The sequence below is a fragment of the Delphinus delphis genome, chromosome 10, assembly GCF_949987515.2.
Source record: "Delphinus delphis chromosome 10, mDelDel1.2, whole genome shotgun sequence".
Classification (NCBI taxonomy): Eukaryota; Metazoa; Chordata; class Mammalia; order Artiodactyla; family Delphinidae; genus Delphinus; species Delphinus delphis.
The window spans coordinates 72,598,272-72,624,354 of record NC_082692.2 but is presented as its reverse complement, the minus strand read 5'-3'; the positions used below and the strand labels follow the sequence as shown (position 1 = coordinate 72,624,354).

General features: G+C 38.3%; 1 protein-coding gene across 1 annotated transcript in view; it reads left to right on the top strand.

The window, feature by feature from the left end:
* The window catches only part of DENND6A (DENN domain containing 6A), a 55,739-nt gene that overhangs the window by 2,897 nt on the left and 26,759 nt on the right, over nucleotides 1–26,083 (top strand). The window contains exons 2-7 of the mRNA XM_060022748.1: nucleotides 12,442–12,480; nucleotides 12,579–12,621; nucleotides 20,530–20,642; nucleotides 22,720–22,800; nucleotides 24,304–24,409; nucleotides 25,014–25,093. Coding sequence (XP_059878731.1) covers nucleotides 12,442–12,480; nucleotides 12,579–12,621; nucleotides 20,530–20,642; nucleotides 22,720–22,800; nucleotides 24,304–24,409; nucleotides 25,014–25,093 — 462 coding nt within the window. The remainder of the gene's footprint in view (nucleotides 1–12,441; nucleotides 12,481–12,578; nucleotides 12,622–20,529; nucleotides 20,643–22,719; nucleotides 22,801–24,303; nucleotides 24,410–25,013; nucleotides 25,094–26,083) is intronic.

Below are 26,083 nucleotides of genomic sequence, written 5' to 3'. Positions count from 1 at the left end.
AGGGTTAGGTAAGTTAATGTTGATGAAGCATTTGGAACAGTGCCTTGGACTCAGTAAGACCTAGGTAAGTCTGTATTTGGGAAACACTGAAATTCTTTTTCATTTTCAATGAAGAGAACCCCTAACTTTTGCTTTGTGAAGATGAGGCCTTCGGACCTTAGTTTTCTCACTAGAAAAATGAAGTTGAAGTACTAGAATCAGCATTCTTTTTTTTTTTGCGGTACGCGGGCCTCTCACTGCTGTGGCCTCTCACTGCTGTGACCTCTCCCGTTGCGGAGCACAGGCTCTGGACGCGCAAACTCAGTGGCCATGGCTCACGGGCCCAGCCGCTCCGCAGCATGTGGGATCTTCCCGGACTGGGGCACAAACCCGTGCCCCCTGCATTGGCAGGCAGACTCTCAACCACTGTGCCACCAGGGAAGCCCGAATTAGTATTCTTTTTAAAGTAGGGGAACTTTTTTTCTGGGTAGATGAAAATCAGATGTACCTCAGTGGCTAATCTGGTTGAAACGGGGCCTGTGTGTATATATTTGGTTGTGGACGACAGAAACTAAGCTATAGCTGAAGGAGAAAAGGCACATTTGCTGTAAGGCCACAGAGGTGTTTCAAGATGTCCAAGGTACAAACCTAGAAGGACTTCCAGAAAATGGCTAGAGCCCAGAACCAGGGAAGTCTCTTGTTTATGCTCTTGTTTTATGGATTTTGTTCATGCTTCATGCTCTCCTTTAAACTAACTTCTCTGCTTCTGTGATCTTTATGGCGAAGTTGCCCTTTTCGGCCACTTCAACGAAGAGAGTGAACGTCATTCTCATTCCAAACACCGAAGGAAGGTACTCAGGCCTTGTTTGGAGCAGTTTCTCACTCTGCTATAATCAGCTAAAGACCTGAGTGGTTGGAGGAGTGGTCTGTGTTGCATAAAATGTCTGTTGGGAACCCTGTCCTAGAAGAAGAGGACAGTAAAGGGTGTCTTTTGAGCTGGGAAGAGACTGCAAAAGGTGTTGACTACAGGAGGTGTGCTCAGCTTCTTTCTTTTCCCCTGAGATGGCTCTGGCATCACCACAGTGACACTAAGGGTCCTCTGGAACAAGGTTTGAAATCCTCTGAATTTTATATACTCTTTGTCACTTCCAGCTCTGTGAAATTACTTGATTTTATAATAAAGCCTTAATTAATTATCTGAATCCAGAATTGCCTCATTCCAGTTTTTTTTTTCCTCATTGAGTAATAATATGTTCATTGTTGAAAACTTGGCAAGAAAGGGAATTATAAACACTAGAAAACATCACTCATAATTATATTAAGAGATTAATACTTGGCATTTTTGTTAATGCTTTTTTTCTTTATATAATTTTGTATCTGTCAAGGATTAGTTTGATTGTTAAGAACAGAAATCCTCTCAAATAAATTTAAGTGAAGAGAAATTGATTGTAAGGAATCTTTTGGAACCAGTTGCAGGAAGCAGGGTTGAACCTCATGGGATTTGGAAAGCCCCAGGCTTTTGCCTTTGTCTCTGTGGAGCTGTGTGGAATTTTGTCTTTGCTTCTCTTTGCATGTCTGTTCTTTTCTCTGTGCTGAGGCTGATTTCCTCTGCAAGGGTCTGAATATCTGCTCCCCCATTTCACTTGACTTTGGATTTCCACGGTACTGATATTAGCCAAACTTATACTTTTGTATTCTGGAACCAGGCAGAAGCTTAATTCGAATACTAGAGTATCTGACTGGTTCAGCATGGGTCAGGTGCTCCCTTTTGTTCAGTCAGTTGTGGTAAGGAGACAGTGTTTCAGTAACTGTAGTGGCCACTTAGGCTCACCCCTGCAAAAGGAGGGGACACTTGAAAGCATGGTCTGGGCAGCAGTCCCCCAAATAGGTCTGCTGTAAGAGTCTGCCATTACTGATAAGCATTCTCACAATTTGCCATATCGTTAAAGAGTCCTCATAAATATTTTTTTATGGACCACAATTTATTTAACCATTTTCCCTAATTTGGATATTTAGTAGTTTCTTTTTTTCTTCATAGTGTGAAGAGTTGTTTGCCACCTGTACACACTTCCTTAGAGATGGTCTTCATTTTTTGAGGGCCTTTAAATCATGTGAATTTACGGAACTCACAGAACATCATGGGAGGTGACACATCTGTAATTTGAGATTACCTCTTGAACCTCTCCAGCCCCCACCCCAATTTTATAAGAATCGAGAAATCATTGGTGGCTTTCCCCCTGTTGAAGGCTATGACCTATCAACTTTTTGGACAGAATATCAATCTAGTGAAAAGAGTACAAGCTTTGGGGTGTTGAACATATGCTAATTGTCCGAGTTTTGACCAGTTTCTTCAGTTCTCTGTGTCTCATTTTCCTCAATTATAAAATGGCAAAATAATATCCTGAGCGTTGTTGGAGGTACTAAGTGAGATAAAGCATGTAAAAATTAATTTCTCTCATTTAATGCATACCCAATATGTTAGCTACCCTTTTTAAAAATATTTTAAAAATTTTGTTTTATTTTTTTATTTTTGGCTGCATTGGGTCTTCGTTGCTGCACGCGGGATTTCTCTAGTTGCGGCGAGCGGGGGCTACTCTTTGTTGCGGTGCGCGGGCTTCTCATTGCAGTGGCTTCTCTTGTTGCGGAGCACTGGCTCTAGGAGTTCGGGCTTCAGTAGTTGTGACACGCGGGCTCAGTAGTTGTGGCACGTGGGCTCTAGAGCACAGGCTCAGTAGTTGTGGCGCACAGGCTTAATTGCTCGGTGGCATGTGAAAGCTTACTGGACCAGGGATCGAACCCGTGTCCCCTGAATTGACAGGTGGATTCTTTTTTTTTTTTTTTTTGCTGTACGCGGGCCTCTTACTATTGTGGCCTATCCCGTTGCGGAGCACAGGCTCCGGACACGCAGGCTCAGCGACCATGGCTCGGGTCCAGCCGCTCTGCGGCATGTGGTATCTTCCCGGACCGGGGCACGAACCCGTGTCCCCTGCATCGGCAGGCGGACTCTCAACCACTGCGCCACCAGGGAAGCCCGACAGGTGGATTCTTAACCACTGCGTCACCAGGGAAGTCCCTAGCCCCTTTTTTATAATTAGTGTCCTTGCACATTCAATAATCAGTGTGGGCCTATCTTGGCTATTCCCTCACTCCTATTATTTTGCCTTAAATTTATTTATAAAAACACACAGCTTTGGATGTGAATCATCCAAGCTAAACTTGTGTCAGTCACAAGTACTTAAAGCACTTTCTGGGAATCAAGTTTATTAGGTTTCACTTTGCTGATAATCTATGACATAGCCTATTTGTATGTACATATATGTGTACATACATATATGTATATGTACATAGTTTGTATTTCACCTCTTTGGTGAAAAGAATTTCAGGCCAGTTAAATTATCTATAAAAAGCAGGACAATTTACAATCATTTCATTACTGATCCCCCCCTACTTTTTTTCTAACAAATTGAAGATAAATTCCTGCTTTGGGGTGAAGGCAAACTTATACCGTTTTTAAAAGAGCAGGTAGCAGAATTGACTCCCCTTTTTTTCCCACTTCTGTTTTTTGTTGAGCCAATGCCTATTTATTCCCCCTTAACCCCTAACAGGGTGGAACCTGGAGTAGTCAGCACAGTTTTCTTTATCTTAGCAAAGTTTCTGTTTATTTTTCTGAGAAGGATAAAGGCAGTTGTGTGAAAGGTTTTCGTGTTTCTTCCTCTCTTCTGGGTGACCCATAGCCTCAGTATTTGATCCTCAGCATGTTCACTGTTTTAATTGAAATGGGTGTGTATAATTGCATGCTGCTATACTGTCTCATTGAGCCATCTATTCAGATATTTACTGGACAACTACCATATCCAGACAATGGTATGTTCTGGAGATAAAGCCTTGATTATCCCTTCCTCATTGAGTTTGCAGTCTAGCATGGAAGGTAGACCATTCAACAGTGAATGATAGGATAGGATTTGCAGGGTACTAATAATGGCCTTTAAATTTCCTTGTGAAATAGTAGCACTTCGTGGTAGCTTGATGTAGTTCTATGATTTGAGGTTTAAAACCTTAGTGACCTCTTGAGCTTCTTAGGCTCCCAGATTCTACAATCTAATTGGTGTTACTAATCTCTGACTCAGTTATGAAATTATATAATCTGGAGATAATCTGGGACATTACTAATCTCTGATTCAGTTATGAAATTATATAATCTGGAGATAATCTGGGATGTTCTCCTGTCTAGTTAGTTCTTTCACAAGTACTTTATGTTTTTGTACTTACTGTGATGAATGATGTGAAACATGGAAAACTGTACCTAAACTTTACTTTTTTTTGAGAAATGCTTTACCGTCCATTCCATTTTCAAACTGATCAAGTTTTCTAGTAGAGTAATTTAACTTCAATCTTGAGAAAGTGGGAATCTTAGACTTGAGGATACTGTGATTTCAGGCCATTTTTTCCACTTTTTAAAGTAAGTAACATTCTCATTGAAGTGTAACACATATGTAGAAAAGTGCACAAATCCTAAATCTGTATTTTGGTGAATTTTCAAAAAGTGAGTATACCATGTCACGACCCTAGAGATCAAGAAGCAATATTATTACTGCCCCCAAATTTCCCTTACATTCTCTTTCAGTCATGACCCATTCTCCTTTCCCCTCCAGCTCCTGGCAACCACTTATCTACTTTGTCTCTATGGATTCTCCTTTTCTGTATATTTCATATGAATGGAATCATACAACATGTGGCCTTTTGTGTCTGGCTTCTTTCACTTAGTATGTTTTCAAGATTCATCCATGTTGTAGTATGTATTGGTACTTCATTCTTTTATATGGTTGAGTTTTATATCATTATATGGATACATCACTTTTTTTTATAAGTTTATTTATTTATTTTTGGCTGTGTTGGTCTTTGTTGCTTTGCGCGGGCTTTCTCTAGTTGCGGTGAGTGGGGGCTACTCTTTGTTGCGGTGCGCGGGCTTCTCATTGCGGTGGCTTCTCTTGTGGAGCACAGGCTCTAGGCGGGTGGGCTTCAGTAGTTTCGGCACGTGGGCTCAGTAGTTGTGGTGCACGGGCTTAGTTGCTCTGCAGCAAGTGGGATCTTCCCAGACCAGGGTTCGAACCCGTGTCCCCTACTTTAGCAGGTGCATTCTTAACCACTGCGCCACCAGGGAAGTCCAGATACATCACATTTTGTATATCCATTCATCATTTGATGGAAATTTGGATTGTTTCCACTTTTTGGCTATGATGAATAATGCTGTTATGAACGTTCGTGTACAGGTTTTTGTGTGGATGTATGCTTTTCACTTCTCTTGGATGAATACCTAGGAGTGAAATTGCTGGGTCATATGGTAACTCCATGTTTAATTTTTTTGGCTGCTGTGGGTCGTCGTTGCTGTGCACGGGCTTTCTCTAGTTGCGGCGAGCCGGGGATACCCTTTGTTGCGGTGCGTGGGCTTCTTATTGCAGTGGCTTCTCTTATTGTGGAGCACGGGCTCTAGGCTCGCAGGCTTCTGTAGTTGCAGCATGGGGGCTCAGTAGTTGTGGTGCATGGGCTCTAGAAAGCAGGGTCAGTAGTTGTGGCACACGGGCTTAGTTGTTCCGTAGTATGTGGGACCTTCCTGGACCAGGGATTGAACCCGTGTCCCCTGCATTGGCAGGCGGATTCTTAACCACTTTGCCACCAGGGAAGTCCTCCATGTTTAATTTTATGAGAAGCTACTAAATGGTTTTCCAATGTGACTTCATTTTCACATTTTCATCAGTAATGTATGAGGCTCCTAATTTCTCCATATCCTTGCTACCACTTTGTCCTTTTGATTACAGCCATCCTAGAGGTATGAGGTGGTATCTTACTGTAATTTTATTTGTTTTTCCCTAATAACTAATGACATTGAGCGTCTTTTCATGTGCTTATTGACCTCTTGTATATCTTTTTTGGAGAAATTTCAAATCAGATCCTTTGCCCATTTAAACATTGGGTTATTTGACTTTTTATTGTTGAATTATAAGAGTTCTTTATAGATCCTGTACTCTAGACCCTTATCAGATATATGATTTGCAGATACTTTCTCCCATTCTGCAGTTCGTCTTCACTTTCTTGGCAGTGTTCTTAGAAGTGCAAAAGCTTTAAATTTTGATGAAGTCCAATTTATTTATGGTTGCTTGTGTTTTTGGTATCATAGCTTAGAAACCATTGTCTAATCCAGGGTCATAAAGATTTATTCCTATATTTTCTTCTAAGAGTTTTGTAGTTTTAGCTTTTACACTTAGGTCTTTGATCCACTTTGGGTTACTTTTTGAATATGATGTGAAGTAGAGGTGTTACTTTTTTAACAACCTTATTTTGAGATAATTTTAGAGTTATGAAAGTAATTCATTCAGCTTCCTTTAATGTTAACATTTTATATAAACATAGTACAATTATCAAATCTAAGAATATAACATTGGCATGATACTGTGTACTGAGCAACAGAGTTTATTCAGTTTCACTAGTTTTTCTATTAATGTCCTTTTTTTTCAGGATCCAATCCAGGTTCCTGCATTGCATACAGGTGTCATAACTCCCTCTCCAATCTGTGGAAGTTCCTCAGTCTTTTCTTATATTTCATGACTTTGACACTTTGGAAGAATATTGGTCAGATATTTTGTAGTATGTTTCTCAATTTAGGTTTTTCTGGTGTGTTCCTATGATTAGTCTGGGGTTATACATTATTGGGAAGAATACCCCAGACGTGATGTGCCCTTCTTGGTGCATCATATCAAAGAGTACCTGGTGTTAAAATGTCTTATTATTGGTGATTTTAACCTTGATCACTTGGTTAAAATGATGTCTGTCAGATTTATCCACTGTGAATTTACTGTTTTTCTCTTCATAATTAGTAAATATTTATTTTGTGGGAGATACTTTGAGACTGTGCAGTATCTTGTTTCTCAAATTTGCTTGCAAATTTCAGCATCCAAAAGTGGATCTTTCCTGTAGTAACTATTATTACTCTGGTGTTCTAATAGTGATTTGCTATTTTCCTTATTCCTTCTGCATTTATTAGTTGGAATTCTTTTTTTTTAATACAGTATTTCAGTTTCATTTTTATAATTTTATTATTTTTATTTTAAAATATTTATTTATTTTTGGCTGCATAGGGTCTTCGTTGCTTTGTGCAGGCTTTCTCTAGTTGCAGTGAGCAGGGGCTACTCTTCGTTGCGCGGGCTTCTCATTGCGGTGGCTTCTCTTACTGTGGAGCACGGGCTCTCCAAGTGCGTGGGCTTCAGTAGTTGTGGCACGCAGGCCCAGTAGTTGTGGCTCACGGGATTAGTTGCTCTGCAGCACGTCGGATCTTCCTTGACCAGGGCTCGAACCCACGTCCCTTGCATTGGCAGGCAGATTCTTAACCACCGCACCAACAGGGAAGTCCCCAAGGTTATGATGATGTTTGTTTGTAAGTTAATGTTTCTGTAGGAGATCAAGGCAAGGTTTCTTGGGAAATGTAGTCTCTGTCAGGCCTGGGACACCAGGCAGGGTCATGCAGTAGAGACAGATACCCAGTCACATGGCATCAGGTAGACACCCATTCACACACAACTTGGGTGCATGGCAGGCATGAATTTTTCCCATGTCCAAATGATACTGGCAGTAAGTTAGCTGGTATTTCTAATTTTCCTCCTCCTGGGACCATGATTATTTTCATACTGAGTTGGGAATGCTAGAGAGATGTAGATGTATGCAGAGAGATGTACCTTTGAATAGACCCATTTAAAACATTTTGTAATACTCTTTTCTAATATATATATTAATATTTTTCTGAGACATTTTTTCTATTGTAACATGATGTGAAATATGTCATCATTTTTAAGCCTTAATAATTATATCAAATAAAACTCACTTTTCTCTTCGGTTATTACCTGGCCACCTCTCCCTTATTTGCTGTAACATGGGAGATCTTAACATAGGTAACAAAACCAGAGTGACATTAGTTGATGCTCTCTGTCCCCCTTTAATGCCACCCAGAATGCCAGTGGTTGGGGGAGTAGAGATGCCTTTACTTGAGCTATGGAGAGAGGAAGCTTCAAGTGAGAGGCATCTCCAGGTACTGGAGCTAACCCACAGTTGATTATTTCCCATATAGCTATCAGGAGCTAACTGACTAAAACTAAACTAACAGTGATTGCCCAAACTTATATTTAAACTTTTTTTTTTTAACAACATAAAGTATGTACACAGGTAATAATTCTAGTAACTGTGGCAATTTGTGCAGTTCTAGATACTTGGTAGTGGTTACTTTTCTTTCTTTTGTTTTTTAAATAGGGAGTTGATGTTTTTTTTGTTTTTGTTTTTTTTTTTAATTATTTATTTATTTATTTATTTTTTTTTGGTTGTGTTGGGTCTTCGTTTCTGTGCGAGGGCTTTCTCTAGTTGCGGAGAGCAGGGGCCACTCTTCATCGCGGTGCGTGGGCCACTCACTGTCGCTGCCTTCTGCTGTTATGGAGCACAGGCTCCAGACGCGCAGGCTCAGTAGCTGTGGCGCACGGGCTTAGTTGCTCTGCGGCATGTGGGACCTTCCCAGACCAGGGCTCGAACCCATGTCCCCTGCATTGGCAGGCAGATTCTCAACCACTGCACCACCAGGGAAGCCCAGGAGTTGATGTTTTTAAAGTGAAGTATGAATTTTTCTTTTTTCTTTTTTAAAAATCTATTTTCACTTGTTTATTTTTTTCTTTTGCCTGTGCAGCAATCAGGATCTTAGTTCCCTAACCAGGGATCGAGCCTGTGCCCCTGCAGTGGAAGCGTGGAGTCTTAACCACTGGACCATCAGGGAAGTCCCTGAATTTTTCTGATTTTTCTGATCTTAGGTACAGTGTGGCCATTTCAGTAGCTGTAGCATATAAATATGCATTGTTTCTTTTTGAATATCATATTTGTTCCGAAATAAAACACTGAGTAGTTCTAACAGAGTACATTAAAATGAAATTCTAGATACTATTTGACAGTCTAGTACAATCAGAGTTTTTACTTTACTTTTTTTTTTAATTTAAATTTTATTTTTGGCTGCGTTGGGTCTTCATTGCTGCGCACGGGCTTTTCTCTAGTTGTGGTGAGCAGGGGCTACTCTTCGTTGTGGTGTGTGGGCTTCTCATTGCGGTGGCTTCTCTTGTTGCAGAGCACGGGCTCTAGGCGTGTGGCTTCAGTAGTTGCAGCTTGTGGGCTTAGTAGTTGCGGCGTGTGGGCCCTAGAGCGCATGGGCTTCAGTAGTTGTGGCGCGTGGACTCAGTACTTGTGGCTCACGGGCTCTAGAGTGGAGAATCAGTAGTTGTGGTGCATGGGCTTTGTTGCTCCGTGGCATGTGGAGTCTTCCTGGATCAGGGATTGAACCTGTGTCCCCTGCATTGGCAAGTGGATTCTTGTGCCACCAGGGAAGTCCCACAGTCAGAGTTTTTAAAAGGCAGACTGTTTTTTTGTGGGTTTTTTTTTTGAGCTGCGCTGTGCGGCTGTGGGATCCTAGTTCCCTGTCCAGGGATCGAACCTGGGCCCCTTGCATTGGAAGTGTGGAGTCCAAACCACTGGGCCACCAGGGGATTCCCTGAAAGACAAATTTGATAGGTTCTGTAGTTTTTATATCCTTTTAACTTACTTAAATATATAGAGCATATATAAGCCCCTTAAATACATGCATATACACACATATATATACACACACATGTTATATATATATATTTAAGGTACTCATATATATGGGTAAAACATACCAACATTTTTCTTCTATACTGTCTTGCTAATATTTTAAACCTTAGGAAACCAATGTCCAGATGAACCATGGTTGATATCTTTATGTAATAAAAAATGGAATTTTGTATATTTGCTTTTGAGTTGGTATTTTAATTTGAGGAAATAAAAATTTGAAGGGCATTCACATAAAAGTGAATTTAGAGTCTAAGATTAAGCTGTTACAGGCCACTAAACTTCTCAATATGTTTTAGACCAGCAAACTCCAGGTTAACTTAGATGTAAAGAGATTTTCATGAATATGGCCAAATAGGTTATAAGTTTGCCATTTCTCCTTTATTTTTATTTATTTATTAAATATTTATTTATTTACTTGGCTGTGCTGGGTCTTAGTTGCGGCACGCAGCATCTTTGCCATTTCTCCTTTAAAGTTAACAAAGTAAAATGGTCTCAAGGTGAAGCAAGGAAGATCTACGTACACTTAAAGAAGAATTACATATTACTAAATACTGAGTTGTTTAACAGAGCTAATCTGAGAGTATATCCACTGATGGAAGAAATATTTTTTTAGTGTCTACTATGCACCAGAAACTGTTCTAGGTGTGAAGATAGACTGTTGAACAAAACAGACCAGGTTCTTGCCTTCATGAATTGTGGAGACAGAGGTTAAGTCAGGTCGGTCAGAACATGGGATACAAAGCAAAGTAGAGCGAATATTGGCTTTGGTGTCATTTTCTATTCCAGGAATGCTGGGTGGTTTTCATGTAACAATACCAGCTCTGTAGACCCTCCTCATACTCCTGAATTGAGAAGGATTATATGCCACATCCTGGCTAGGGGAGGAAGAGGGCTGTGATTGTGAGTTAATGATTGCTACTATGGGTGGAGTGAGGAATGGTGGCTTGTGTACTTTGGAATCAGGCAGACCTAAGTTCAAGTCCTGGTTGTGGCACTTACTAGGTGCTAAATTTTGGGCGAGTTATTTAACTACTGTGAACTTGTCCCCTCTTCTGTAAAGATGTGAAGAATTGACAGAGTTGTGAAAATTAAAAACTCTAGAAGATGGTCAGTAATGTGAATTCTCCCCATCTTTTTTCTTACCTTAGTTTTCTTATATGTAAAGTGGGGATACCATTACTAGCCTTGTCTATTATTGTGAGAACTAAATAAATGAAATAAATATGTGAAACCACCTTAATACAGTTTATAATGTGCTATTACTGTATGTTATTTCTGGAAATGTAAGATTTTCAGGCACCTGGGCAACTCTGGGGAATAGAAGAACGCATGGATTCTTCCAGAACTGGAAGAGCAACCTAGTATTAATGCAGTTCTGCTACACTTTGTGTTGTTTCCTCTCTTTTTGGTTACCAGCCACTAGTTAACCTGCTGCTCCGAATCCCATCTCTTCTTCACATTCCCGAGAGAATCTGTACTGGCCCACTTGAGCACTGGTATTCTCTTGGGCAGAATTTTCATACCCAGCCCCATCTGGGCACTTGGTTGATTGGCCTGTAGAGTGGGTGCCCTTGGGTCTGGTGTTTACTAGTGCTTGTTCTGACAGGAGCTGTGCTGGCCTAGTCTTGCTTCCTTCGTGGGGCTGTGGGGCAGGAATTTCCCTCAGAAGGTGGCTGGGTCACTGCAGGCACTAAATTGACCTATCTAGGGAAGTGCTATGACTATTTAAAGGGATTGGAGGAAAACAGGATAGGCTTTATGGTGGGAAGATGGCCTTTGAGGTTTCTTAAATTGCAGATGATCATTTTTTCCTTTTCATTTTTCTTTTAATAAGTAGTTAGTAATTTGTATTACTTCTTGTAATCAATTGAAAATTATTATTTCTTGAAGTAGCTACAAGCTTATAGATCAAGTTCTCTTTAGATTTTAGGCTTCCAAAGAAAAGACTCAAAAAACTTTGAGTTATTAGCAATTCAATTAGTAAATTATTCTTTTTTAAAAAAATATTTATTTATTTATTTATTTGGTTGCCCTGGGTCTAAGTTGCAGCACATGGGTTCCTTACTTGTGGCAGGCAGGCTCCTTTAGTTGCAGCTCGAGGGCTCCTTAGTTGTGGCTCACCGGCTCCCTAGTTGCGGCACATGGGCTTCCTAGTTGAGGCACGCAGGCTCCTTAGTTGCGGCTCACGGACTCCCTAGTTGTGGCATGCAAACTCTTAGTTGCAGCATGCCTGTGGGATCTAGTTCCCTGACTAGGGATCGAACCTGGGCCCCCTGCATTGGGAGCGCAGAGTCCTAAGCACTGCACTACCAAGGAAGTCTCAACTTATTCTTTTTTTTTTTTTTTTTTTTTTTTTTCGGTACGCGGGCCTCTCACTGCTGTGGCCTCTCCCGTTGCGGGGCACAGGCTCCGGACGCGCAGGCTCAACGGCCACGGCTCACGGGCCCAGCCGCTCCGCGGCATGTGGGATCCTCCTGGACCGGGGCACGAACCCACGTCCCCTGCATCGGCAGGCGGACTCTCAACCACTGCGCCACCAGGGAAGCCCTCAACTTATTCTTGATAACTCAAAATTTCACCAATTTTTAGAGATAACTTTGAGTCAAAACTTTTTTTGCCAAATGTAAATCCTCCTCAATTCTCCCAGCTTCTCCTGTGTTTCATTGTTAAATTTGTGAACTGTTTCTTAAACCAATTTGATCATAGCCGATTAGTATTTTAGAAGTACCTGCTAATGTTTACAATATATACTCCATATATTTGTCTAACAAAATTTAACTCTTCTTCTCCCAGGTAATTTATCCTCAACATTCCAAACTTACTGATAAAGAAGTAAGTAAAAATATTGCCCTATATAGTTTACTGTTTTATTTGTTTGTTTTTATTGGTGTATATATGTCAGCATATATAGTTTTTGTTTTCTTTTTCAGAAAACCAATATTTGCTATTTGTCTTTTCCAGATTCAAATTCAGGTAACTATTTTTCATGTGGTGTTTCTGTTGAATTTTATACGGAGAATACTGATTATACTCTTAATATATGAAAATTAATTGAAATAACATAGTAGAATGCAAACTCAATTTCATCCTAACAGATTAGTGATTTTGATTCCTACTTTTATGATCCTAGTCGTGTCTTACTTATTTTCTTTGGTTCAACTTTGAAAATAACTGTTATCTTGTAATGAGGTAAAACGTCATGGAGCCATAAACTGTTGAAATAATGAAGAGATTGAAAATCATCAACGCTGGTATGTTTGAGGATTTATATTAAGCAGTGTTCTTTTAGTTTAGGATTTGGGAGCTTGCCAAGAACTCTGTAAAAGCAGGGATTTAAAAAAAAATCAGGGTAAACATGGTTATAAAGCATGGCCATCAATTATTTGCAATAGTTTATGTGAGTTAGTATATATAAAGCATTTGAAATAGTGCTTGGGTATAGAAAGTACTTTATAAGTGTTTGCTGTTATTATTAAGCTTGGTTTTGCTGGTCTCCTTCAAGTTCTTCCTTTGTGTGGTCCTATAAGTTGATATCTTTCAGGTTACCTTTTGTGTTTCACTTTGAAAATAATTTTTCAGGCTTACAGTGACCAGAACACTTAAGTTCTTAGACCACACACTTAGAATCCCATGAAGCAAAGGCACTACAGTTCCCTTTCCTTTTGTGGTTACTTCTAATATACTGTTAATTTAGTTTAGATAATCTGATTTGGGAGACTTGACATTTTAGCTTTTTAAAGCATTTTCTCTTTTCCTTATAAATGCTTCCAGAATTTTTTCCTATAGTTTTGGAACTCAACTTTCATGAAATATGTTTTAAAAAAAAAAAGTTAAAAGGATGGCTTTGAGCGATCCCGGGACGGCTTTTGTTTTGACCTGGAATTATTGGAATCTTTTCACATGTTTTGCCTGTTAACGAGATAATGATACAGCAGTCTTATAGGATCTCCCCTTATTTCGGATAACATTTGCCTTACAAAGTGCACACATGTAGTTCTGATTGTAGTGAGTATTGGATTGGACTTCCATGACTCAAGGTCAGGTGAGTTTTGTGGATTACAGGATAATCTGACTTCATGTGATTATACTGCACACTCTTCTTTTTCAGGTCATGGCTGGTTTTCATGGCTCTCTCCCTTTCACCTCTCTACATGAGCATCAAGACTAAGAAGTTAAAAAAAAAAAAAAGACTAAGAAGTTAATTGTATGATGTCTGATAGTCTTTTTTATTTCTAGTTTTGCAGTTAGTCTCTGTATGAGTCATTTTCTTATTGGAAGTTAAACTCAAGTGTAAATCTGTGTAAATGAGCATTTGTTCAGGGAATTCCCTGGCAGTCTAGGGGTTAGGACTCCGTGGGGCCAAAAAAAAAAAAAAACCAATTTGTTCAGTATTTTAGGCATTTGAATGACCTACAGATGTTTTGTAATGCCTTTTTTATAAGCTGCATATCAAAGGAAGTGTGGTTCATTTTATTCAAAATATGCTTGGTACTTAGAAGTAAAGTCAACAGAAGATCTTAAAAATAGACACCTTGCCATCTTAACAGAAGAATATTAATCTAGCCAGCAAGAGACTATGCATTTACATATATTTGAGATCACTGTTCTGAATTGTGATTATCCAAATAGTTTGTTTCATTTATGTGTTCATTAAATGGAAGTTGGAATTAGTACTATGCCAACTTTGAAATGGATTTAATTTTTCCCAAGATAGCTTTATTGTTACAGAAGGTGCAGTAGAGCAGTCTTTAGGAAAGAATCATAACCTAGCTTTTGTTTCCACGGTGCACACTTAAAAAAAGTAAAACAACATTTAGACTCTATGGTAAGTTATACAGATAAAGAAGAATACTTTTGGGATTCCCAATGGGAGGATTTGCCAGTCCTCCACTTCCTCCACCCACTACCCACACACAACTTAGATACTGTGACTTTAGAAAAAAGTTTTGTTTTGTTTGTTTTTAGCTTTCAGCTTTTTGTTCCATTTGAATGGCTTTTATCTTTAGGAGCCTAAGTTTAAAGAATGTTTTCTCTCTAATAAATATTTGTCAGATATTTTTCTCGTTATTTACCATTAATATCATCTGGATATATGCATTCCTGAGTCTTAAGCTGTGATGGGTACCCAAGGACTGTAATCACTATGCTCTAAACAAGGCCAGAGAGAAAACTTAGCATTAGTAGAGAGAGTTTCACGTGATGATGAATCCGAGGGAAATATCAATCCTTGTTCTGGATGGATTAGATGTGCAGATAATATTTGTCTCAACAGATTTTCTTCTATGTAAAGAGTTGGGACGTCGTCATGTACTTTACACTTCCCGGTGGTGAAAGGAGTGCTTCTCACACTCATCTGTGTTGAAGGGCCATTTGGGTGTTTTAAGAATTTCCAGTCTGTTGTGGACCGGTGCTTTTATAAAATGCTGTATACATGAATTATTAGAAAAAAGAAAGGGAGAAAAACCAAAGAATACAAAATATAAGTCCAAATTTGTCATGGCAATATCAAATCGCTATAAGGGTTTCTAAATGTGTCTTCTCAGTTTGGGTATTTATTTTGTCATGTATTGTAACAAGGGTTTGTGGACTTGCATCATTCTATGGACTACACTTTGAGAAGTGTAGTCCCTGGTCTAAACTCCTGCTTCTCAGCGTTTCCAACTCTAATCACAGAGAGGGTGACTACATAGAGCTGAAGGCCAGGGATGGGGCTAGCTCTTAAGGTCTCATGTTTTATTTTAGTCTTACTCTGAACTGTTCTATAGCTGTTTTCCGCTAATATAAAAATACTCTGGGACTTCCCTGGTGGCGCAGTGGTTAAGAATCTACCTGCCAATGCAGGAGACACGGGTTTGAGCCCTGGTCCAGGAAGATCTCACATGCTGTGGAGCAACTAAGCCCATGCGCCACAAATACTGAACCTGCACTCTAGAGCCCATGAGCCACAACTACTGAGCCCAGGAGCCACAACTACTGAGCCCATGTGCCATAACTACTAAAGCCTATGCGCCTAGAGCCCATGCTCTGCAGCAAAGACAAGCCACCACAATGAGAAGCCTGTGCACCGGAACAAAGAGCAGCTCCCGCTTGCTGCAACTAGAGAAAGCTCACGTGCAGCAACGAAGACCCAACGCAGCCATAAATAAATAAATAAATTTATTAAAAAAACAAAAACAAAACTGATCAAGGGTCTTCCCTGGTGGTGCAGTGGTTAAGACTCTGTGTTCCCAATGCAGGGGGCCCAGGCTCTATCCCTGGTCCAGGAACTAGATCCCACGTGCATGCCAAAACTAAGAGTTCTCATGCTGCAACTAAGGAGCTCGTGAGCTGCAACTAAGGAGCCCGTGAGCTGCAACTAAGGAGCCCACCTGCCAGAACTAAGACCTGACGCAACCAAATAACTAAATTAATTTAAAAAAATAGTCTGAAGTTGTCTTTTCCCTTTAGAAGAAATAGTTAAGCTTTTTTCCCTCAAATCTCAAGTAGTTTTTTTTAAATAAATTTATTTGTTTTTATTTTTGGCTGTGTTGGGCCGTTGTTGCTGCGCGTGGGCTTTCTCTAGTTGTGGCGAGCGGGGGCTACTCTTCATTGCAGCGCGTGAGCTTCTCATTGTCATGGCTTCTCTTGTTGCAGAGCACGGGCTCTAGGCGCGTGGGCTTCAGTAGTTGTGGCACACGGGCTCAGTAGTTGTGGCTCGTGGGCTCTGGAGCGCAGGCTCAGTAGTTGTGGCACATAGGCTTAGGTGCTCCGCGGCATATGAGATCTTCCCGGACCAGGGCTTGAACCTGTGTCCCCTGCATTGGCAGGTGGATTCTTAACCACTGAGCCACCAGGGAAGCCGCTCAAGTAATATTTTTGATACAGGAAAGCGTCTTCCGTTTATCTATAGCTTTGCAGTCTTGGTTTGATTGGCAGATGTAAAGGATAAAATCATCTGTGCCCTTGATAATTTTAAAATGGGAGGAGAGCAGTTTGTGGCTTACCACATGGCATTCGCATAGGAGGAGCCATGAAACCAGTGAGTGTCCCAGAAACCAGTGAGTTCAGCAACTCCTCAGTTGGAGGGGTGCTTTTCAGGACTTCGTTTTCTAAGTGAAGAATAGGAGCTTTTGATCTGCTCCAGTTGGCAGTGATGTAGCATTTTAAAAAAAAAAGCAAAACAGTTTTATTGAGATATAATTCACCCATGTAAAATGTACAATTCAGTGATTTTTAGTACATTCAGAGTTGTGCAACTATTACCGAAGTCAATTTTAGAAAATTTTCATCACCGAAAAAGAAACTTCCTGCTCCAGTTTCCTCCTACCCACCTCTCCCCCTCAGCAACCACCTGTCTACTTTCTGTCTCTACGGATTTACCTATTCTGGATATTTCATATTAGTGGAAGTGGTGTTTTTGAAGTCCATTTTGACTTGAAAGAGCCAGTATGATGTCATGGTCCAGAGCACCAGCTCCAGAGTCAGATGTCGTGGCCTCAAATTCTTGCTCTGCCATTTAGCAGATTTATTTCTTTGGAGGATTACATAACTTTTCTGTGCCTTGGTTTCCTCCTCACAAAGAGGACTAATAATGGGACCTACGTGAGAAGCATGAAGACCAAATGAGTTAATGTATCTAAAGTGTTTAGGACAGTGCCTGCCACAGAGTGAGCATTCAGTGAAATGGGTGCTCAATTCATATATTGAAAGGGTGGAAAATCACTTCTGAAAGCAGACAAAATAATGAGAATAATTTTGACCTGGGATTCTGTTTGATTTCTGTTGTAAGAACTTAGTTGTTTGGAAAAGGATGTTGGGGGAAGGTTACAGGAATTTTCTTGGTTTAAAAAGTGTTGGGTTATTAGTTCTGTTTTCTGGGCTCGTAAAGATATCTTAGATTAATTAAAGTGGAACTTTTCCTCAAGCTGTGGGGGTTTGCTGAGGAAATTTGCTGTTTCCTTAATCCCTGCTGCTTTATCAGGGAAAGAGTTTATGTGGTTCTTAGTCAAGAAGCCACGTGAAGGTGTATTTTCTTTGGAGAGCTGTCATTTAATCTTAAAATTTGTATAAATTCATCTTTATTCCTTGATTTATGTGAAGAAAAAATACTTTCCATTAAAGCTTTTTACCTTTTTTTTTTGTTTGTTTTTGTTAATAATCAGAAAGCTATGGTGCACATAGCATAACTTTTAGGTCTTTTTGGATCTTTATATAGGTCTTTAGTTTTCTTAGTGAATACAGTGGGTAAGATGCTTGGAATTCAGTACAATTGTAGGTCAGTTGTGGAGATTTACTTTAGAATTATTGCATATCACTGCTGGAAGTGACTTTAGAGATTATCTTATGATGCCCCTTAACTTTTGTTTACAAGGAAATTGAGAACCTTGGGCGAAGTGACTTCTAGAAGGCTAATTATTGATGGACCTGGAACTAGATCCCATTGATTGTGGTTCCTTTTTCCTCAGATTATAACCTTTCCCTCATGTGCACAGTCATTTAACCATCTTTCATATGTAATCATTATACTGCTTATGTAGAGGTGCACTCTCCTGTTAAATAGGCAAATTGGATGGGTCATACTAACAAGGTAGATTTATTTTTGATGAGGTTGTAGGTTATCAGGATTGCCCCGCCCTCCACAGGTATCCTTTTCTGAAAGACAAATGTAAATAACCTGGTTGCCAATCTGTAACACCTCTTTTCCTGTCCCGTTAATAGTGAGGTCAGGATGGAGAACAAAGGTCTACCCAGATAAAGAGTTGGTTTTTCTTTAGTAACCTTTTGTGTATGAGGGAACAGACTTCTGAAACATAAAATGGGAACCATTTACCTCACTTCACAAAGACACTATGGTTAAAGCCTTTTTGACCTGGTGAACTAGCTTCCTGACCAGTTCTGTACAGCTTGCAGGTACAGCTGGTCATCGGAAAGTTCTTACAGCATGCCCATGGTTTGGGAGTGGAGCCAGGGGTGGGTTGGGGTTGAAGGCTGTGGGAGCTTCATTACTTTCTTTCCACAAAGCTCAGCATTCCTTACATTTTCCAGAGACCATACATCTTTCTTAAAATCCATTGCATTTTTTCTGCTACATCTTGCTATGTGTCTCAGAGAAATTAGTGTATACTTCTCAGTGGATCTTTCTGTCTTCTGAAGAGAAAAACTGAACCATCTGTATATAAATCTGTTGAACTAAAACAATGCTAGGAGTATTTTCCATTATCTCAGGTCTCATGTATTTTCCTTATTTTGAACCATCTGCTATGACAAGTAGAGAAACTGAACTGACTCACCCTCCAGTCCCCTTTGTTTCTTCCCTCCTCCACCAAAGAAATACTAGTTTCTATAAGTGCATTTGGGTATATGTACTGAGTCGCTTTTTAAAAAACTTAAACATAATATCAAGTTTCTGCTTCCTTTTTGAGAACTTGATGTGCTAAAGAAATATAAGTACTTCTGTGTGTAATAAAATCTTGAGCACATTTTTAATATAATCTCATTAGTTTTAAATACAGTAACTGGGAAGAATTTGAGTGACAGGCTACTTCTTGTGTCTTTCACTTTTTAGAGTATTTACATTTTTTCGTAATTATTGCCTGACAGTTTAGGTAATATTTTAAGAGGTTTGCTAAAATGATTGAAGTTTAAAAACTTTATAATTAACATGATTAAAATAGTAAGTCTATTACTTGGGCTCTTCCTGAGTCTGCTATGTTTTTGTTTTTTTTTTAAATTCTCATTGTGAAATATAAAACACATATAAGGTCAAGAAATAGAACTTTGCCAACACCACAAAAACCCCCTCATGTCTCTTCCCAAACAGTATTTCCCTCCCCCGCACCTAAGGTAACCACTATCTTGATTCTTTTTTCTTTTCAATTTTTTACTTTTTATTAAAATTTTTTAAATATAATTTTTAAAGTTTGCCTTCCATTTACAGTTATTGCAAAATAATGGTTATATTCCTTGTGTTGTACAATAATCCTTGTAGCCTATCTCACACCCAGTAGTTTGTACCCCCCACTCCTCCACCCCTATATTCCCTGCCCCTCTGCCACTGGTAACCAACCATTAGTTCTCTATATCTGTGAATCTGCTTTTTTTTTGTTAGTTTTGCTTAGTTTGTTGTATTTTTTAGATTCCACATGTAAGTGATATCATACATATGTCTTTCTCTGACTTATTTCACTTAGCATAATGCTCTCCAGGTCCATCCATGTTGCTGCAAATGGCAAAATTTTGTTCTTTTTTATGGCTGAGTAGTATTCCATTTTTGTGTGTGTGTGTGTGTGTGTGTGTGTGTGTGTGTGTGTATCATATCATCTTTATCCATTCATCTGTTGATGGACACTTAGGTTGCTTCCATACCTTGGTAATTGTAAATAAATAAGGCTGCTATGAACATTGGGGTGCCTGTATCTTTTCAAATCACTCTACTGATTCTTATAGTAATAAGATTCTTGCTTTTCTTTATAGTTTTATCACCCAACCATGTATTCCTAAACACTATTGTTTAGTTTGCCTGCTTTATTAAAAAAAAAAACTAAATGGATTTGAACAATTTGTGTTCTTTTATATTTGGCTTCTTTTGCTCATAATTATGTCTGTGAATCAACATGACATGCACACAGTTTTCAAAAAGTTTTAATTAGAGAAAATGGAATAGGAAAAACAGTAGAGGGACATAGGAGTTAAGATGCATAGTTTACTAATGGCTTTGCCTTTAACCAGCAAAGATGGCTTAGAGCAAGTCGAACTGTCAGGATCTCTTTTTTCTTCTCTAAAGCATGATAGAATGTGTTTCAGTAATTGATAGGACCCCTTTAGCTCTAAGATGTGATGAAACTGGATAAATAAATGTTATACTGTGCTGCCCTTAATTTCTTTCATTTTTGTTTTCATTAGGTTGTCTTGGAGATACCCAGTTTTGTTTTAGATTTCGACAGTCTTCTGGGAGGAGGGTGTCACTGCATTGTCTCCTGGATCAATTTGAGAAAGATTTACCAGTTTACTTAAAGGTTGGAAAAGTAGTAATAGAATAATGTCTATGTGAGAGGAAACTTTAGAACACAGTCACTCAGTTACCTCTTATAGCATTCAGAAATATTGTGCTTTTGTTTTGTTACTGTATTATACTGCTGAATTTCCTGAGTCTAATTCATAAGGATTTAGCATGTGAGTGAAAGAGACTTTATTAAGTTACTATTCTTAAAACATAATGCCATTGTGAATTATAGAAATTAGAATGTTGAATTAATTTTCTTTCACGTGTTAAAACTCTTTGTTTAGATGTGGAAGTGGGGTGGTAGTATACCAGTAAATATCACCCAGAGTTGAAGATTCCCTGTGGTAATCCCTACCTGCTTTATAGTAGAATTATTGTTGTCTCTTTTTGATTTTTGAATAAACTTTGGTTTATAGTTGTTGTTTATTAAAAACAGTTTTAATAATTCAGATGATTCCTGAGTGTAGAATTTCTGTTTGGTACTTCATACTTTTATCTCTAACTACATGAAGAACATTTCCATCTGGATGTCCTCTTAGCACATCCAATAAGAACTTGACATCTTTTGCCTAAAATAAGTATTTACAGCTTACCTTCCTGGTTCCACTAATGACAGGAATCCTCTTCCAGTTAGCAAAGATGTTACCTTTTGAAATATCTCTTATAGCCATCTTGTCCTTTTCATGACCATTTGCTATCACTAATAACATATTCTGTCAACTGCTGATAATAATAGCTACTACTTATTAGAGCTTTTTATGTTCTTGGCATTGTATCAATAAGCACATATTATCTTATTAATCCTCCCTATATTGTTCCAAAAGAGTTCCTTTTGCAAATGAAGGAATTGAGGGCTATTGAGGATAAAAATATTTGCCCAAAGACGTCCATCTTCTGTCTTTTTCAGTGCAATATATCTTACACAGTGTTCCCAGCTAAAGTGTACATATATATTACATAAAATAAATAAAATCTAAAATGATTACTTATTGCTTAATGAATAAAGAGCTAATGATAGTAATATTTCCTGGTTCTCACTTTTTGGGCCTTCCAAAATAAAACCTTTGCCTTTCAAATTTCCAGCTTAATCTCCTTTCTATACATGTGCCATATATTAGCTAAACTGAACTGTATGCTTTTTCCTGAGGTAGCTTGTATTTTTCTATCTCTGCGTGGTTTTGCTCAAACTCTTGGCTGTCTAAACTTGAAATGCCTTTGTCTTTGTTTAAATCATATCCATCCTTCAATGCCCAACTCAAAACCAGCTGCCTCCGCAAAATACTGATCACCATAGACAGAAGTAACCTCTTCCCCCTTGGCCTCTTTGTAACACTTTGTGCTTTTTTGCATGGTACCTGCCCTCCTATCACATACTAGTCATTTTTGTACTTTTCTTATCACTCTTAGTTTGTGATCTCCTTAAGGAACTGTGTCTTACACATCTTTTTATCTTTTCTAACACAATGTCTTGTTCAAAGTAGGTAGTCAATAAATATTTGCTTAAAGAATAACAATCAAATAAGGAACTGGACCAGAGTTTATTCCAATAGGATATAAAAACTTGTAAGTTTTTTGGACCTTTCAAATTGTATGTTGATAAATATTCCAGTGTTTCATTATTGTTGGGTAAAAATATAACTGTCTATGTAAGATTCATATTGGCATTTAACTCCTTTTATTTTCTCTCTTGAAATTTTGCATTAGTATACCTCATAAGACTGATGCCTAACTCAGAATTGTAGGCAGAATTTTTTCAAAACTAAGTATAGCATTGGGGAAAACAGAACTTGATTGTTTTCCTAACTTCCATTAACTACCACAGATATGAATAAAGAACATAAACAGAGTAAGTTATAGGGGGTAAAATCTGACCTTAGTACTTTAGTTATGATTATTTCATCTGTGGGCAAGTTAGCAGGTTTTTATCTGCCAGTTACTGTCATGATTGTTGTTTGCATTGGTGGAAAAGCATAACTAGCTATTTGTGTGTACCTCATATCTCAGTTCAAGTTTATAAAGGAACCTGCTTTTAATAAGAAAGGATGGCTATATATATATTTTTTTTTTTTAATTTGTCACTTCTTTTATAGAAGGATCCTGCCTATTTTTATGGATATGTGTATTTTCGACAAGTTCGAGACAAAACTCTAAAAAGAGGCTACTTTCAGAAGGTAATTTTCATATACATTAACAGAAAAATATTTTTACATTGTGGTTAGAAGAATAGAAATTATTAGAATGAACAGTCTTTAAAGTGTTTGATATTTTATCTTTAAACATACTAGAATTTATATTTTATCTTTTTTTTTTTAGATTGTAAACACCTGTCCTTAGTTTTTTTTGGCTGCATTGGGTCATTGTCGCTGCATGCGGGCTTTCTCTAGTTGGGGCGAGTGGGGACTATTCTTTGTTGCGGTGCATGGGCTTCTCATTTTGGTGGCTTCTCTTGGAGCACAGTCTCTAGGCACGCGGGCTCAGTAGTTGCAGCACGCAGACCCTAGAGCGCACGGGCTTCAGTAGTTGTGGTGTGTGAGCTCAGTAGTTGCGGCGTGTGGATTCAAGGGTGTGCGGGCTTCGTTATTGTAGTGTGCGGGCTCAGTAGTTGTGGCTCGCAGGCTCTAGAGCGCAGGCTCAGTAGTTGTGGCACATGGGCTTAGTTGCTCCGCAGCATGTGGGATCTTCCCAGACCAGGGATTGAACCCGTGTTCCCTGTGTTGGCAGGCGAATTCTTAACCACTGCGCCACAAGGGAAGTCCCTAGATTTTTAACTGCTATTGAATTTTGCCTTCCTGCTATCTCTGTACTAGATTCCTGACAGTAAGTTACAGTTATTGTATGAAACTGTCAAAACTCAGAAGAATCTGTTGAATTTTCACATTTTAGAATAAGGGAAAGAGTAAACAGATTGTAACATAGTTACAGCTAATAAAAGCCTGCAATATCTTTTTTTTGAAGAGCTAGTGAATATACTTGATCAACGTCTTAGTCATTATTGTTCCCACTCTAAATGTACAATCTTTTTGTTTCTAAAGATATATATATATATAAATATCAATTAATTCCAATTTAATCCCAGCTAACAGGGACACACCTTTACCTTTTGTAACCAGAACATGCCCTGACCACTAATTGATGCTTAATGGAAAGATAAAAAGTAGTTTTCAAGAAAATAGATTTTTAAAAAGTCAGCATAATCTATATCTGAAGTGGTCACAAACTATAAAGTCACAATTTCTAAGAATGTGGCTAAAACCATTGAACTCTAAAATATAACAGTCATAGCTCTTAGTCAGAAAAAGCATCACAATTTGCGCTTTCCTTTTTAGGAAGAGTTTACCTAGCTAATTCCTAATATTGCTTTGCTGACAGCAATAGTAGCCAGGCTTTGGAATTATCCATGACATTAGTTTGTTTATAGGAAATTCTTTTTCCTGCACAGCAGGAAAATCTGTGAATGTGTCTTTATGCTCTTAAAACGTAGTAATAAGGTTAAACTTCTGGTGTTCTGCCACTATAGTTTTATGTTTCTTTTAACCATCTACTGTAAAAGCCTTTTTATTTTAAAATCCACACTTTTCGCTGAATTTGGCTTGTTAATAATTGATTATATAAGAAATGGCAAACTAAAATTATAATCATTAAGAAATTAAACATTGTTTCTTTTTTCCCTCCAGTCCTTGGTTTTGATCAGCAAACTACCTTATATTCATTTTTTTCACACTGTGCTCAAACAGATAGCACCAGAGTATTTTGAAAAGAATGAACCTTATTTGGAAGCAGGTAAGTTAAACATTGTGTGAGTTAGGTACCTTTATGAAGGAGTTTTAAATTTTTTACTGGAAATGAATGAAAAAAAATTAGTTAAGAATTTTAAGGACTATAAGGTAGGAGAGAGAGGTAAAACAATTCTTCTGGCATATTTACCTACAAACACCAAAGATCCTATCTTTTATTTCTCCTTTTGCAGCACGGATGATGCCTATTTTTTAGGATAATAATAAACAAATATTGAGTTGCCAATTCTGATACTCAAAGTACTGTTAAACAGAAATCCTTATGTCACTCAATACAGAGAGAAGACATCTGCTAGGTGGTGTGCTTTTGTAGCTAATTTTAGTAGTAATAAATGAGTAGGAAAACTCCCTTTAAACCTAGTCTGTTGCTTTCAAAACATGTATTAACCAATTTATATCCTAGAACATAGATGTATATCTGGTGAAATATAAGATATTTTCAGTACTTTTGCCTTTTATCTTCCATCCTTCCCAGTGTATTTTTTCTGCTATATAGAAAGCATAAAGTGGAGTTCTAACTTCTAATGTTCCATTTTTAATATTTTAGTATTTCCACTTATACTAAAGAAATATTTTACTATATTTTTCAGCTTGTAATGATGTTGATCGATGGCCTGCACCAATGCCAGGGAAAACATTACATCTGCCTATTATGGGGGTAGTAATGAAGGTAATAATAGCTTATATTTCATTTGTCTCCTTTTTTAGGAAGCTCACACATGAATTTTGCTTTTTAACTTCCTAATAACATTCAGTCCTGTTGTTGCTTTCACTTGTCATTGATGTGAGGAGTTACAAAGGTACCACAATTTATCCTGCTGCACAGAACCATTAGTCACACAACTCCAGGGGTCACCAGTCCCATTTTCATCCTGTAGAGTTTACATGATGCTGTCATTCTTATACAATGCATGTGAATGTAAATGCCACCTCCTAGAATTGTGCAACTTCATGGCCCTCCAGAAATGGATGGTATTGCAGAACACTTGTAGAATTGAGTATGAGTTAGTAAAATTTAAAAGAAATTAGGAAAGCCATTGGTTCTTAGTCTTTTTTTTTTTTTTTTTTTTTTAATACAGCAGGTCATTGGTTCTTAGTCTTAAGTGATCTTTTTAATGTGTATTTTCAGACCAACATGTCCATCCCAGGGTATTGTTCTCTACTAAGGTTTTTTTTTAATACAATGAATTAGCATTTTGTTCTCAGGCTTTGTATGAATGTGCTGTAAGTGCTTTTGCAATTCATTTTCAAGTTGAACTTATTTTTGGCAATGTTCTCTCTTTAGATGTGCTCATTTCTGTAGGACCTCTGTTCTGTTTTTTCCATGGGAAATCATCAAAAGTAGGTCTGGGTTGAGAGTTCTCATGGTTCCCTGTGAGATTTATCCCATAGTTTGGCAAGCTTGAGAGGGTGTGTTTGGGTGTGTGTATATTAATGAAGCAAAGATTGGAACAATAAACAGGAAGTGGTATGTAGTTGATGTCCTTTTCTGTTTTTCAGCACGTTTGCTTCTCGGTGGGTTAGTGATTTCTGTGTGTATGGGAATGTGGAGACCTTGGTTCACTTACCTTCTGTTGTGACTAAAAATAAATATGACTTTAGTTTTTAATCTGACATAAGTATTTTGTTTTTATGGCTTTTTAGGCATTGTTGAGTGTAC